The sequence below is a fragment of the Cygnus atratus genome, chromosome 9 (assembly GCF_013377495.2).
Source record: "Cygnus atratus isolate AKBS03 ecotype Queensland, Australia chromosome 9, CAtr_DNAZoo_HiC_assembly, whole genome shotgun sequence".
Lineage (NCBI taxonomy): Eukaryota > Metazoa > Chordata > Aves > Anseriformes > Anatidae > Cygnus > Cygnus atratus.
The window spans coordinates 21,784,201-21,800,504 of NC_066370.1; the positions used below are offsets into that span (position 1 = coordinate 21,784,201).

A 16,304-nucleotide genomic window follows, 5' to 3' on the forward strand; every position below is an offset into this window, starting at 1 on the left:
CCAGCAATTTAAAAGTTCATGGTAAAGCCTGAATAATACTTTGACTTAAAGTGGGAGCTCATGGAAAAACATGAAGTGAAATATGCTGATAGTTTAAATATTCGCCATTATGTACTTTATCTTGGAATTTTAAGATTAACACCCGAGCACCCCCCCTAATCTGAACACCATTTAGATTGTGTTACTGTATTCTGAAAGATGACTTTTCCCACATACAGCAGTTTTTGGACTGAAATCACAGAAGTGTCCACAGATGCTGTGGAAGCACTGAAAACAGTAAAATGCTATGCATTTAGTTGTGCTCTCTGAGTTTCTTTTAGTCTGGAGCAAATTGTTTGTATGGGGTAGGTTGGCAGCCTGTTTTCCTTGTGTAGGCTTACTCTCATCTCTGCTGCTGTAGTATGTTCTTTAAGTCTGGAAATACTTTAAGCCATGTAGGCATCTCATCAAAGTCCTCATTATCAGGCTACTGAAATGCAATGGCATGACATTTTTGCCAGTGGTAACTGAAGCACATAAGTTACTTTACTCTTTGTATGCTGCTATGCACTAAGAGGGCATTAAGTTGTTAGGTTTCCAGTTCTGCGTGCTGCTAGTTAAACTAGACCAGCAGTTCTCAAATGAGGATTTAGAATGGATCCTGAGAAAGTGTGAGCACATTCAGGGTTCAGGCTCCTAAATGCCTAGGCGTGAGGGGTTGAAAACTGCAGCCAGAACAAGCTCATGTTGAGAGAAGTGTACCCTAAAGACTGGAGGTAAAGAGAAGGGGTAGCATAGCTCAGACCCTCTTTTTCCTCTTACCACTTCCTTTTCTAACTTGTCTTTCCCTGTAGTGCATTCCCATTGCCTCACTGGAAGCTTCCAAGAACCGTATTTTGTCTGCTGGCTAGTGTGAGCTGGGCTTGCAGTAGTCCGAGGAAGGAGCCCGGTGAGGTCCCTGCAGAGCTCGGTGCAGGAGCAGCCGCCGCAGCAGTGGAAGGAGCCTGGAGCTGTAGGTGAGCAGGAGGAGTGCCCCTGCTAGGCAGCTCCGGCAGAAATCTCTGGGGGCCCTGCTTTGTGCCTCTGGCAGGAGATTTTGGCTTGGATGCTGCAGACTCAGGCAGTGGGATTAGAGTTTCCCTCGGTGGTTACTCTTTCACGCTCTGTGCAGAACAAATATGTTTCCCTACTTACTGACACCCTCAGAAGCTACCTGGGCTCTGAGGCAGCAGCACCTTCTCTATCTTTGCTTCCCCATCATGTGTTTGGACGTTCGTGGATGTATTTTATACCTTCTGTTCCTTCCCTTTGCAGCTCCTCTCCCCTTATGGACAGGCCTAGATCTCCAAGCTCTCGTGTAGGGAAAGAAGGGCATGTGAGCTGATAGTTGCTGTGTATATTTGAATTAAATGTGTGTGTCTACAAATAATGTATTTTGTATTTTATGCAAATTAATGCATAATATATGATTGTGTAGGGAAATATTCAGGGAGACCCTAAAGTATCCCTAAAAAGAAAAGGAACTGATCTAAAGTTTGAGAACTGCTGAACTAGGTCAAAAGAAGTCGATGCACATACACTGGCTGAAAGGAAGGGTTATGACAGGTAGAACAATATGTATATTATTTAACTGACTTTAAAGAGTTGGTTGAGATTACAGAAGTTGTTGTGCTTCATTTTCCTTTAATTAGACTATTGTGTTCTTTCTATTAAGAGACTTTCTACCATTATCTTCTAGAGATCAACATTAGAACCATTGCTTTTAATTACAACTGCTTGAGCTTTCTAATAGCAGATGTTACTAATATTTTTATCAACCACTGAAAACTCCAAGTTAGGACAACCCATTGCTGTTACGTGCTAATAAGTGGTGAGAGCCCTAATCCGAATGGCACCAAAGGCTTTTAAGAATTAATTGATGTCTGGGTTTATTTTGGAGGGAAGTTGCTAAGCACTTTCTAATTTTTTTTTTTTTTTTTTTTTCTGTCTTCAGTTACTGTTGTCAAATAAACTTAACTGAAGGTTCGATGTTTGGCAATGTTCATTTGAAAGATACTCAAATGATGAAGACAGGTTCCCATCTGTAGCATTTCTGTAAGATACCCCGTGTAGTATATCTGTAACATATGTTCTGAAGAGTATGTTCTGTTTTGATGAGCTAATTGAAGACTAAAGATATCTTAGATATTTATCCTTTGGCTTTTGTCTTAAAGTTTTATTATTTTTATACAAAAATTTCACTGGCTAACTTTTAACCTGTTTTCTGATTGTACTGTTCTTTGGCAATGTAAAAAGTAGGCGTACTTACATGTGAATTGATAATGGCTTAAGGCATATTTAGAAATGTGGGCTGATGTTGTGAGTCCTATTTAGACCTGCAGTTAATCAATGTTACGTGCATGAGAATTTCACGGTTGTTTCATTTTGTTTCATGAGACAGCTTTCAGGAGAACCTCTATGGCTAGTGTTTATACACAACTCTGACTAATCACTGACAGATGCCAGGAGCTCAGAGTAGACATACATTTGTCATGTCTGCTCTGGTTCTTCTGGTACACTACATTTTCTGTGGTTTTGGAAGAGCCGCAGATAGTGAGTTATGCTTTAAATATTCACGAATGCAGCAACTAAGAATGTGGGCCTTACGCTTATTGAAAGTTTTTTCTTCTTCAACTGTTTTGTCATTAACTTTCAAGGGTAGCTAAAGTCTATTGCAGAAGCTTTTGAATTTACTCAAAAAAGATTCATAATACTTGGAACGATATTTCTCCAGAACAATTTTGCATACCAGTCATTTCTGCTTTGGTTCAGGTCAGTGAGGTTTTCCCAGGTTTATGCTATCTCCCATGGCTCTCCTCACAGATTAAGCCAGACCCTCTTTCAAAAGAGGAAGTCTTGCTGATTTTAATTGATAATTTTTTTAACAGTTGCTCCCACTGGATGCGTCTACCAGAAATCCTTTCCTTTAGATTTATTTCATGGGATTTTGTGTTCTGCATTCAGCTTGCTGCTGCTATGGGCTATATCTCAGTAATCCCTGCAAGATTTCAATTCCTGTAGAAAGGAAGGCAGGACACTGTAGGATCTTAGCTTAAAAGGGACACGTTAGGTGGCTTTTTCCCTTCCTTTTTCTCCACTGGCTTCTATCCTACCTTACTCCTGAAGGCAAAGTGCAGCATTAGCTCAGGGCATCTTCTCACAGAGCACTGGGCTTAATGGGACTGTCGAGATTTCTTCCAACAGAGATATAACTATTACACTTGTCTCAGCTCCAGAGTTCATTTGCATTTTAAAGAAATGCTCCTGAATGGTCAAAATGGGTGTGTAATTATATTCCCCTAAATGATCTGGCTGTTATCACTGAGTGCCCATGCTTTGCCCTAGGAGCAGCAAGGAAGCTAGGCTACTTGTTCAAAATCAAGCCTTGTCGATGGACTGCTGACTTCTCTCCGCCACCCCATGCCTCACATTTGGCATATTTGTAAGACTTTACCACCTCGTTTATACAGAAAGTAAAAAATAGCCATCTCGTCAAGTTAAACTCAGTTGGCTTGGATCACCCCCAATGTTTGTGGGGTTTTAAACAGGCTAAATTGTAAATCCATTATACCCGTTAATCTTTTTTTTATTATTATTTTATTTGCCAGAAATGATAGAGGGTAAAACTTTCCCTATTCTTGGGTCGATATGATACCTCAGGTTTATGTCCTGCAAGCATTCATTTCCTCATTTTTCTCCTGTGAAAGCAATTTTTTCTTCTAGCTGCTTGGCAAATCACAGGTGAGAATCCAGCCTTTTGAGTAGAACAGATGGAGTCCGTCATAACTGTAGACATGGCAGCAGGAGAAAAGAAATGTGTGAAAGTATTTGAGCAGGTTTACAATAGCTTTTGGATCACTTCTTTATCTTGATCTTAGCTGTAAGGAAATGTTCAGGTGTAAAGCCATTTTTTAACTGTAGTTTGAATAGAAGTTTATGTAGTGAGACTTTGCTAGCTGGTGTGTCACTAGCAATAGTGCTGCCTATTTCAGGCTGCTCTCATCACAATATCAATGCAGAAACTTACAGCTTAATAGCATAAGAAATTTCTTATTCATTGACAGATGTATAACTCAAGCTGATCAGAGAACTCAGTGACAGCTGTGTGGTGAGTCCTCGTTTTGCAAATAATTAGGCATCCACATAATTTGTAACACGAGTAGTTCTCCTGATGGCATTGAGGCTATTCATGTTAAAATTAAACATTTAAAGCTTGCAGAGTTATTTTCTCTTACCAATATGGCACAGCGATTTTCCATTAGCATATATTTGGATACATAGTTGTTCAACCAGACTTTTACTCATCAGTTGTTCTAGGCTACAGATAATGACTCTGCAAAAGAATCTGTTTGGGATACTTTTTTTTTTTTTTTTTTTGAACTTTCACCAAACTTAGAGATGGAGAGAAACTAACAAGTTAATGTGTTTTGTTGCAAGTACACAGCTTCTCTTGAATGCTGAGTGGAATAGGGATTAACGGAGCTAAAAATGCATTATTTCAATGTAAAGTGTTAATAATGGCTCGTAGTGAATACATTTTTTAGTCACTTGCAGAATTAACTGTAGTTTCAGACAGGAAATATTATGATGAGAAAGCAATTTAAAATCATTTAATGCTTAGTTCACTTAAGCTAAGTCTCAAGTTCTTTTTAAAGGAGTTTGCCTTTGGTAATGAGAATTTAGTTAGGTTCTATGGGTTCTATGTAGCTACATCCACTGGATGGCTTTGAAAATAGTGACATTAAAAAAAAAAAAGGTAATTATGATATAGACAAGTGCCTGCAGTGTAGATGCTTTGTCCCGTTTCTCTTCCAAAAAGCTGTCCCTGACATAGTCCAAGAGCTATAATCAGAGACTGGGACATAGATCGAATGCAAAAGCAGATAGGACACGTTACCTTGATCCATATGGATTGGGCTGATTTACTTCTACCTTCTGCATAACTGTGGAGGCGCTCTATCACGTGCCATTTCTTCTCCGTATGGATTTAGCACATTTGGTGCTTTTTGCCCTGTTGGGTCTCAGCTGTGTTGGCCGGAGCATTTTGTGTCGTGCTTGTCTCCTGGGTGGTGTGGTCAGCACTTCCACAGGTATTCAAGGCCCCCGTTCTAAGCTGCTACATAGGCTTGTGCAACCTCAGTGTTGTAACTCATACACACCTGCTTATTCACGTGGAGGTTGTACTTACTATTTACTGGTCTCTCATAGCTGAGAGGAAGGGAAAAAAAATTCAGAGGTGTGAACAGGCTTGTAATAGAAGATACGTAGCAAGCTTATGGTCTGGCTTTTGTTGCTGTTGATCTAACACGGTTCTGGAAGTCAGTGTTGTGAGCAGATTTCAAGTTAAGAATTTTAAACTTCCAGCTTGTATTAACTTCCTGCTAAATTATACAAAATGATTGTTTTACAAGTAAGGATCTGGAAAAATGTGATCTGAAGAGATGTTTCCATCTAGAAGGAATTATAATTCGAGCACAAATGTACATTCGTAGAATGATATTGCTTTGAATGCAATACATAACATTTAAGAAGTATTTTTAATGATGTGTAAAAGCACTATTTTTACATAGGGCTGTTGCGATGCTTATAGTATTGATCGTAGGTACCAAATAAGGGTGCCCTTGCTGACGGTGGGATTAAGCTAGAAGCACAAATAGAATTGATTTATGGCACACATCTGCTTTGTGGCTCTGGTCAACATGCGGGAAGACTTGTGTTGTCCTGTACTACCTGCTCAGTGTTTTGGCAGCTGGGACGTTACGTCCTCTATTTGGAAAGGAGATGGTTGAAAGAACGATGAAATGTTCTGCAGAGCCAGCTTCCCTTTTAGAATTCTTTGTGCTGTAGTCTCAGCAAACCAGTACTGATCAGGAAAGATGTGTGTAAGAAGAAAGGTTTTATTAATGAGTGCCAAATACTTTCACTTAGGGTTGAAAACATATAGAATAGCTCACTAAATTCAATGTTGATTTTTAAGGGATTTTGTTACAAGAAAAGTACAGAAGTTTCTCATAAAGGGTTAATACTTTCACCACTGTTACCACTAATATTATATAATTCTATAAGAATTAAAGGACTGTAAAATGTTTGCATGGTATAAGGTCATTAGTTACTGGCACAGCACAAGCAGTGTAACCTAGAGGTTAGTGATTGTCTGTAGTTTGGATTATTTCAGATATTGCTACCTTCCTAACATAGTTTCTCCTCTTTCAGTCTTGCAGTGAAACTGTAATCCCGTTTTACAAAATAATGGTTTATGGTTTTATTGCTGTGCTCAAGGCTCAGTGTTAGGACTTCCCAGAAGCACCAGATAAAAGAAAATGCACGAAGAGAGGAAAAGTCTGTTAGGAGGATAATAGAATGAAGATCACAACTGGATCAGATATCTCCCTCCATTAAAAGTTAAGGATAAAAATGGGCTTAAAATGAGCTACTATTAATATATTTTAAAATAGTTACACATCAGTAGGCTAAGATGCCACAGTTGGATGCTATGTTGAGACCTGTAGTGCTGCTACTACTTACGTGGTGGCTGTAATGACAGCCTACAGGTTGATCCTTTTTGACCCTTTTTCCCAAAAAGTATGAAAGAAAGAGTTTGATTGTAACACAGGGATGTGACATCAGTATATTAATATTTGATTTGCCTGCATGTTGTGGCTTCCCTGTAAAATTACAATTTTAAAAACTTAAAATGTCTTTAGAAGCAGTGCAGCAACTATGGGAATTCTGCTGTGTCGGAACAGATGGGGATGGGTAAACGTTAATTACAGGTTGAGAATCTGAACCACAGCGATAAATACATCTGTACCTTACCCAACTTCTTGCAGTTCCAGTTCTGGGTACATCAGTGAATCAGAAGGGTGAGACTAACCACACCAAAAGAAGCATCTGAATTGCGTGTTCTTGAAAATAACTTTGGCTTCATCTGATGTTAAGTGAATTTAAAATTAGATATTTTCCCTTGCCTGCCAAATCTGTATGGATTAGTTATTTCATGATCTTCTGAAATGCCTGGTGCATTACTGTCTGAGATACTTGCTGGTTTTTAAATGGAATTAGGTTTTGTAAATATTTTGTCAACCCCATTTCAGTGGGTGTCCAGTTTATATATAACCTGAGGAAATGCTGTGTCCAAAAATACGGTTAGACATATTTTGTCCTATAGCATCTCAAGCACTAAGTAACAGCAATTGGAAACTAGGTGCAGGGAGTGATTGCTTAAGGTCATTTTTCAAGGTTAACGTTATACATGCTTTCCTACTTTTAATGTGGAAATAGAATTTCCTCCAATACAGTATCCAGCATAAAGGATGAAACAATTTGTGGTGCCAAACACTTCAAACTATATTGCTAAACATTGCTGCCTCTAATTACACTACTTTTAAAATTCAGTTGTTGATCCTTTACTGTCATTTTGATGGCCTTTTTAACAGATTTTCCAGAAACCATTTTCTGCTGCTTTAACAATGCTGTCCTTTTGGTTTCATTTCTGAAATGTTGTCACTGAAACCTCAAAGAAATGTTACCACCCACTGTGGGTCAAAGAAGCACTATGTGGGGTGAAGTAATAAATCAGAATAATTAGACTTCGATATATTGCAGAAATGTAAGATTAATATATGGTACGTGATTGTAATTTCTTATCATGGAGTGATATACTGGAATATTCTTTTATAAGAAATTTTAGCACATGTATCACGAAATTCTGCAATTAAAACATATGTCTATAATTGATATATAGTATTGTAAATGGTAACCCAAAAATTAAATTTTACAGTTGAAGAGCACAGTGAATATGTAAAAATATGATCTTCACTTTGTGAATCATTTTTTTTAAAAAGCACTTTCCTATTACCAACTAGCATGTGAATGAATTTTAGATTCTCATTTGTTATGAATCCGTAGAAGTGAGATTACTTTAATCTGTCTGTTAATGGATAAATTGATTATACAAATGCTGAAACAAAGCACCTTATACTATGCTGCTTAAACTTGCTTGTAATTGCACCTTTTGTTACCTGCAGATTTTTCTTAATGAGTATTCTTGTGTGATATCATTGTTCCCTGTGGGTCTGAGTGAATGATTAACTAACCAACCTGCAGCGTCATTTACTTCTATAGTTTCTATTTCAATATAATATTGTACTGTGAGTTCAGTGCTTCAGAAATAAATGCTACTTCCATTTGTCTGCTTTGGTTGTGTATCATGTTTATCTCCTGCAAAATTAAACCAAGAGTTTAATCTTCATTGAACTGTAAGAACTTTGAAAACTAATGAAATGCTTTTGCTAGAAGTCTGAATAATTTTTCCCCTACTGAAGTAGACCTGCTTCAGCAAGAATAACTACTTTAATATCAGAGTAATCTTGGCTGCAAAATAAATTCTATTCTACTTTAACCTGTTCTTTAACCCCTGGCATGTACTTGCGTGTATCAAGAAACGTCGTAAGAGGATACGTCTGCTTAGTTGAGGGAGTCTAGCTGAACTGTTCATATTAAGCACATTTGTATTTGTTCTGCATTAAAGCTCTTACTGCTCTGTTTGTAGACGAATAATTTTTAATATGCATATATACATCAGAGAAGCAGTAGCAAAGAAATAATGAAACATCACCTTTCCTGTAGTTGTGAAAGTTACACATCTTGCAATATTGTATGTAAACAAAGCTTGTATTTCTGTAGGAGGTATAGCTTTAACTAAAACAATTTATTCCTCATTAAACATACAAAAAAGCCTTAATTTAAGTTAAACTGACAAAAAGTTACTTTAACAAGAAGATAGACTTCACAAAATCACAGTTGTTTGAACATGACAGTAGCTTACTCGTATCTAACTGATAAAAGGGCTCCAGCTTAGAAAAATACTTTATTGCATTTTATTCTATAAAACCTGAGATCATTCCATTTAAAACAAGTGTAACATTCTAGTAAAAACATAAGGCTTAACTGAAAATGTGTTTTTTGGAAGTATTGGTCTTCTATAAAACCCATACTTTAACCTCTTTGGACTGGCAATAAAGCCTAGTGTAGAAGCATGCAGTGGCCACATCCTGGTGCGATATTTATTACTATCCGTGTGAATGTTGGATTCTTTTCCATGGGTTGTAGTTCTGGAGATGCTTCTTTGTATTATCTGTAAGGACACTGTCACAGAGCATCCAAGTACGCGCTTCTGCCACACAGCAGTTACTTGCAGTCTTTTCAGTCAGCAGCTCGTTAACAGATCACAATTACTGTGCCTGGCTTTTCAGCTGGCTCTGTGTTTTCATTGTTAAATGGCATAAAGCAGAATTTCCAGCTAACAAATGGGTCTGTAGACCACATCTCCTCTGTCAATTCGACATCGTGACATCGACACCAGTATGCTACTGCAATGAGAAAGCTGTTGATGAAGTACAGCCAGGGGACATTCATCTCCATGTAGGCTGGAATCCGAGCACCAAGAAACAAAACGATAAACTGAAGAAGCACAAAAGGTGCCCAAGTGCCAAGGAAACAGACGAGGAGTCTGGTCAGAAGTTGCCACTTAAAGCAAGTGCCGTTGTTGTTAGACGTGTATGAGAACATCAGAACAGGCTGACTGGCAAAAGAAACCACCCTGACAGACAGTATCATGGTTATAACTTCCTTCCGAGAAACCATGAAAGCCATGCCTATGAGAAGCAGCATGGCAAACGAGACGGCGTAGCTCTGCACGCTGACATAGAGAGGACACTGATAAGGAGAAAAATAGTTCCGAATTTCTAGTTCTTCGTAGATAGCAGGAACTTTCAGAATACAAAAAAAACCTGAAATCCATATAAAAATCACAACAAATGCATAAAATAGTCTTTGGCCTCGTCTAGGAGATTGAGAGGTTTGGGCTATAGTCATGTAATAATCCAGACCAGCCACGAGACATACTGGGTAATGCAAAATACCGTAAGTAAGAGAAATTATCTGAGTGAAGAGGCAGATATGGTACTTTGTAAATCTTACACCCCAGAGCGCAAAGTCTTCAAAATAGAAAATGACAGCTATATTGATCAGCAGGATGAAATCAAGAAGTGCCAAAGAAACACAGAAGTATCCCATAAAACTAACTTTCACATGTTTTTGCTTAACTTGCAACATGAAGAAATCAAGGGACACTTTTCCAAGCATAATCAGAAGCAACATGCAGCTGATTTCAAAAGGCTGGTGGACCTGCGGGTAGTGGTACTGACCAGAACAATTTTCACAGAATAGAGCAGCCATCCTCCAACAGTAAGAGCTAGCAAAACAAACATCACAGGGCACAGTGCTTCATGTCTGAAAAGGAAAAAAAAAAAAAAGATTATAGGGATTTATTTCTGGTGTAGTTTTACCTATACATTATTCCCTATCATAGCAACTACCAAATCTACATCTGAATTTTCCAGGCTTCTTAATTAAGGTTAAAAGCTTCAATAAAACAAGGAACACCTACGTTTTATGTTCTTCTAAGTATACTCTTTCAAGAGTTAAAAGGTCAACATAGACTTAAGTTATTTTTCTACCTACTTTCCTAAGGAAAGGTTTCAGAAATAAGGTTGACTGTGCTGCTTCCCTTTAGAAAGCATGGAGGTCTTTCTGTCCAGCTGGGCAGGCGGGTAGGTGGTTCAGCGCCACTACGTATTTTGAAGAAATTAGGTAACCACATAGGACAGAAATGGTGGAACCAGCAGGACATGTTACGTTATGGCCTCACAGTTTGTTATGCTCATAGAATCTATATGGAATTGACACCGCAGAAATATCCCGAAAGCAGACAAGACATCAAAACAACTCATCCTTTTTAGTTGCTAAAATCTGGCAACCAAAATAAACAAGCTTCATTAGTTGATTGGGGTTTTTGTTCATCCTTTAGCAATATAAGTTATACAGCAATAGGCACCTCAGAATTGCTGTTTTTCCCCTTGGACTTGTTATAACTTTCCTTACAATGTCTTCCCATGTGATAATTCCTAAGAAAAATGAACACCGAATGGCTTCATGCACATCAACACAACATATCAGAAAAAGCTCTCCATGCTTTCTTCTCTAAGGGAACAGGACAGTGATACCACAATTTTTCACAGCACATCTCCTTAGAACCACAGATGAAAGCAAAGCATTAAATGTTTTCCCACTTTTACCTCTGCTATTCTGCAAAACTGGTAATTGCTACTTTGCTTATTTTGCCCTTCCCCTCGTTTTAGGCAACGCAGGTGCCTAATACTTCTGGTTTTTGCTTGGAGAAAAGTGGATGTGAGGAAAGTTTAAAGCCTGTCTGCAACCTTAGTCTGAAATGGCACATAGTGCAGGTCACCTGTGCTGAAGCCCGCTGCTAAGAAGCACTTTAGGCCTTTTCTACAGGTTGTTGTTTTTAAACCTTTAACAGTCTCAGTCAGGGAGCAGCAAGCTGTCCAGGCCGATCGCAGAGCTACACCTCTGACTGACAGCTGCAGAACCGGAGGGTGAGGAACGGCGTCCGCACACCCAGCTACAGCAGCGAAGAGACCAGGGTAGCTGCAAGCAGCCTCGCAGCATCCCTGTGAGCCACGATTCGCTCACGTTTAAATTGACACCAACATTTTATTACCAGTTTGCCAGAGCTGGTGAGCAGCTGAGCCAGGTGTCTCCTGAAAAGCCGAACAAGACGGGCAAGTGAAGGCACTCGGCAGCACGTCTCCACCACTGCGCCCTGCTAGCAGCCTACCTGGGCTTGCAGCTTCGTTATTCTGTTATTCTGCACAGGTACAGCTCGTCCTCCGAAGCCAAGTACGCGTTACGGAACGATTTACACCAGCCATCTGCCCTGTGCATCTGGTCTTCGTGTTCGCAGGGAGGAGAAACCTGCACGCAGAGCCGTGTCGGACTGAGCCAGCGGCAGCCTCAATCCCCTCGTCAGCGGGTCGGGGGGACCCGGGCTGAGCAGCGGGGGTGTTAACAACGCGTCCCTCAAAATCCACTCATCCCCGGAGCACGGAAAGGATTTCTCTCCTTCTTCCTGGCGCTGTCCCCGGCACTGTCGAGGGAGCTGCTCGCAGGGCACACACAGCACACGCCGCTGCTCCCCGCCTCACGGGGCTCTACCCCGCGGGGCCGCCCTGGCTGAGGGAGGCGCCTCTGAGGGGAAGCCGGGGCTGGGGATCCTGTGGGGGACCCGGGGGGGGTCCCGCCCGGCCCCTGCCCACCGAGGAGCCCACCTGCCGCCTACCGGTCCCGGGACGTGCCCGGCTGCCCCTGCCGCGCCGCCGCCTCCTCAGCCGGCGGCCATCTCCGCCCCTAACCACCTCCAGGGTGGGGAAGGGCCGGGCGGGGAGGGAGAACCGGGTAGGGTGGAGAAGGGCCGGGTGAGGAAGGAGCCTGGGGCCGGGCCCGGCTGAGGCGAGGCGGGGCCCTGTGAGAGGAGCCGGCGGTGAGCGCGGCGCTCCCGGGCGGTGAGGGGAGAGCGGGGCTGCAAATGGAGAGGGGATGGCGGAGAGCGCCCGGCTCCGTTTACAGGGCCGGGACATGGCCGGGGGGCTGCGGCCGTGCCACCGGGAGGTCGACGGGCACGGCCCCGGGTGGCAGCGCCTCGCCCCGGGGGCCCTGTGTGGCTGCTGGCTCGGGTGGGCAACAGCAGTGTGTACGGAGGTCCCGTCCCAGCAGGCCCCTTCCCAACAGATCCCCTTCCCAAAAGGTCCCTTCCCAAAGACGTCACTGAAAGGACCAAGCAGGCTTTCAGAAATTTAATTTCTTCTGTTTCTTTCTAGGTCTCGCAGCTGGAAGAGCCCTCGGTGCTTTCAGGGATGCGGGATGCCACCTGGCCCCATCAGGCATCTCCTGGCCCGTCCGCGGTGCCCCGCGTGGAGCAGCCGGTGGGTTTCTCTGGGCCGTGGCGGCTCGCCAAGTGCCCCACGTCCGTGGGCCTCCACGGACACCTTCCCCTTCCCACATCAAACACTGCGTGCCCCCAAGCATGGGGCACATTGCCTTCTTGCTGTGTCTCTGCTCTTTGATAGGACAGCAGGGTAAACTTAAATGTTGGAGAATTTGGCCAATAGTGCAATAATTCGCTTTTTCTACATCATTTAATGGTTTTATAAAACACTCCTTGTTTTGAAATGCAATGCAAAATTCTGCAATCCCTCAGTACTGTAGGTATATCATTTTACATACAGGAACTTTCTCTGCATAATACAGTTAAAGGACTATATAGAAAATACTAAGGAGTATTTCACTGTGGACATCATCTTGGCAAAAAGATCTTTTTGCAAATGGCTCTCCCAGTGCTGTCCTTCTCTGAGACTTTTAGCAATTAAGAAAAGTTTGGAAGCAGGTTAGGAAATAGCCATTGTTTGTTTTAAGATAATGGTGAATTCAAGTGGATAATCCTGCAAGTACAACATAAAACCTTCTAAATGGGTTGGCCTTTTAGCTTGGACATCCTGTAGCAATCTACTTAATAGAGTTTAAAAATGCACAGAATAGAATTTTCTCCTCCTCCAGATCAGCCTACTAATTTAGTTTTCCATTTGTTGTTTTATTTCCCATCTAGCAACAAATGTAGGATAAGAGCACATCCTGCTGCTGGTGTGGCTCGCTGAGAGTCCTGAGCGTTGCTTCTTGAGTTAATTGGAAGTGGTTTCCTGTTGACTATGGCTTTCTGTTGGCTGCATGTATGCAATATAGCTGTCATTCTATGGCATCTTTTTTTTTTTCCCCCCATTATGTGTTTGGTAATTCAGAGATAAATCTGAGGAGAGGCGTGGAAGCCTGTGAGCTCAATGCTGCAGCACCCGTCCCGTGTGTGCAGAATGGAGCCCGGAGCCCGGTGCTGCCACTCCTCTGCCCCCCAGGCAGCAAGTTGGCCGTGCCAGGTGCTTGTCCAGGCTCGCTCACTGAGCAGGAGGTGCTAGTGTGAGTCACTGGGAGATCTGGGAAGAGATAGTGTCCATCCAGCCTTTCTGAAAAACTAGGTGCTGGCAGGAGTAAATGGCATCTGTTAGATGATTCCTGCGGGTTGGGCCACCTCCGAAAGGTAGGCAGAACACGTAATTTCTGGGACCTAATCAGGCTTAGGAGAGAGAAATCTTTGGGAGCTTTTCAGATTTAACTTACTCAATTTAACTTAGTCTTTTATTGGGTCTAAACTTCAGTCGCTGAGCGTAGAGCAGCCGTATTCTTAGCATGTCTAGTGCCCATTGGGAGGGAAACATTTTTTGTCTTTCTTGAAGGCTAAATAGAAAATCAGTGATGGATCTATCCATGTTTGATCTGTATGTACAAAAGTATCAGGTTGGCTGGTAATATCTCTTCTAAAAGCAATTAACTCTGGTACTCTGGAATTAAATTCAAGTGTTGGTAGAGTGCTAATTTTTGTCTTCCCTGTTTCTTCTCACTGTTTAAATAAGCTCTCATTTTTTATTTTTTTTCAGACTACGATATCGATCATCGTGTTTTTCCACAAAGAAACAATAACTTTTTTTTTCCCAGAAGTTAAACTAATCTTGAGCAGCATTCACATTGGCAATATTTACTTATCCAAATAGCAGTTATTAGGACTGTTACACAGATTGCAACGCAACAAGAAAATGTTTACACCTAGAATGGGTATTTCACCATCGGAGCACCCAGTCCGCTGTGTGGTCCCATTCACCAGTATCTGACTGGCAATGCCCTCGATAATAGTTTATTCTCTTCTTAGTTCTAATCAAAGTAAATCAGAAAAAGTGATTTTTCCGGTGCTGGCTAGTAAATCGTTGGGCTGGAGCCTTTCAGATTTTTTTGTTTCTGATCGCTACTTTATTTCTGACTGCAGAAACTACTGTTCTGGCCTGTGTGGGGAGATACCCGCATGGTGGAAATGAGCAACCAGGAAGGGAAGGGGACGGTTTAAGCATTTCTTTCTGCTGATAAAGATCTTAATGTGTGCGTGACCTCCAGAGTGCGCAGCCCAGCATGTCAGCTCCATGCTTGGTTAGCTTTCTGGGCAGGCTCCTCTGCATGTCCCGCAGGGGCAAGTTGCGTAGACTCTTGCAATCAAATTTTCTTTTGTCAGCTCAAACAGAGGAAGAAGGGATCGGAAGCCACTTCTGCATGCACTGTATTTTGGGATAATCTTATGTGTCCAACATCCCCGAGTTAATGTTGGAACTACTACTTAGCTTCCTTTTCCCTCTTCCAAGACCCACTGTGGTGCTTGTTTGAAAGCTTGTTTATTGCTCACTGATTACTCTCAAGTGATTGTTTTCTGCTCCCGAATGCTACATCTCATCTTCCTGTTTTTCAAACATAAAATAATGAAAGGAGGGAAGACCTCAAAATCAAACACATTGCTTTGCATTGGCAGCTCCTTCTCATTGTGTTAGGAGCTGCTCGCACTCAATGTTGAAAAAGGTCAGGCTCTTCTTTAGTATCTGCTCAGTTTGCAGCTTTGCAGGAAAATGTGCAGGTATTTGACAAATACTCTGCTCTTAAGTAATGGCTTGAGCCATCCTGCTTGATCGAGGTGGCTGCGTTTATGTGCCTGTGCGGCTGTAGAAAGGTTTGAGAAATGAATGCGTATTTGCATACAGGCACCTGTGTGTGAAGGACCAAAGACTGCCTGTCCCAGGAGGTGGGTGCTTGAAGTGATACAGCAAACCTCTTGCAACAGCTTCTCCCTGCATTTTTCAAATCACGTTGTGGTTCTGTGTCCCCTGCACCTGTAAGAAACTCGGGTAGATGCGTCCTTCCTTCTTTGAGACGATAACAAATATGTCTTCAATAGGCATCGATAACAAATAGGACTTCCTTGCCATTGTGTGAAGGAACTTAGGTTATGGTTCCTGGGTAGTGAGCCCTGAATCTTGTTTTTTTTCCCCCCAGATCTTCCTGTCTGGGCCTTGTTGTGCTGCAGAAGCTAGTTGCCAACTGCCCCTTCATTCAAGTGAGCAGAAGGAATAAATTTACATCTCATCCTTGTGAGTTCAAGAAATCTCACGTTGATATGGGGGATTCCCGAAGCCATGTGGGAGCAAGACGGGGGAATCAAACATGTATTTATGCATTTTGATGTCACGTGGGCAGAGCTACAGACTGTGGAGTGAACTCCTGGAGAAACTATTATGAAAAATCAGTGTCCTGAGCAGCAGAGGTTTGGGCTGTGGCTTAATTTGGTGGTGAGTGGACATAACAGCCGTGAGCAGAGCTGGCAGGAGACCAGGTGGGTGCAGAATGTCATCTCCAGAGTGCGTTTGTACTTGGAGATGAGTGCTGGTGTGATGCAGCCTTTCCCGTGTCCTTTTTCTTGGGCATGCCTTTAGCTGGGTGTTGCC

General features: G+C 42.0%; 1 protein-coding gene across 3 annotated transcripts; it reads right to left on the reverse strand.

The window, feature by feature from the left end:
- Positions 1–4,681: 4,681 nt before the first annotated feature.
- Positions 4,682–12,305, reverse strand: GPR160 (G protein-coupled receptor 160). 3 transcript variants are annotated; one of them, XM_035557200.2, is made up of 2 exons: positions 11,720–12,248; positions 4,682–10,311 (listed from the first exon to the last, which is right to left on the reverse strand). In XM_035557200.2, the coding sequence occupies exon 2, from the start codon at positions 10,255–10,257 to the stop codon at positions 9,238–9,240; it is 1,020 nt and encodes a 339-aa protein (XP_035413093.1). In that variant the 5' UTR covers positions 10,258–10,311; positions 11,720–12,248; the 3' UTR covers positions 4,682–9,237. The 3 variants fall into 3 exon arrangements, with proteins under 3 accessions (XP_035413093.1, XP_050568393.1, XP_050568392.1); XM_050712436.1 differs by having other exon boundaries at positions 8,435–10,311; positions 12,221–12,305; XM_050712435.1 differs by having other exon boundaries at positions 8,435–10,311; positions 11,603–12,211.
- Positions 12,306–16,304: the final 3,999 nt, after the last annotated feature.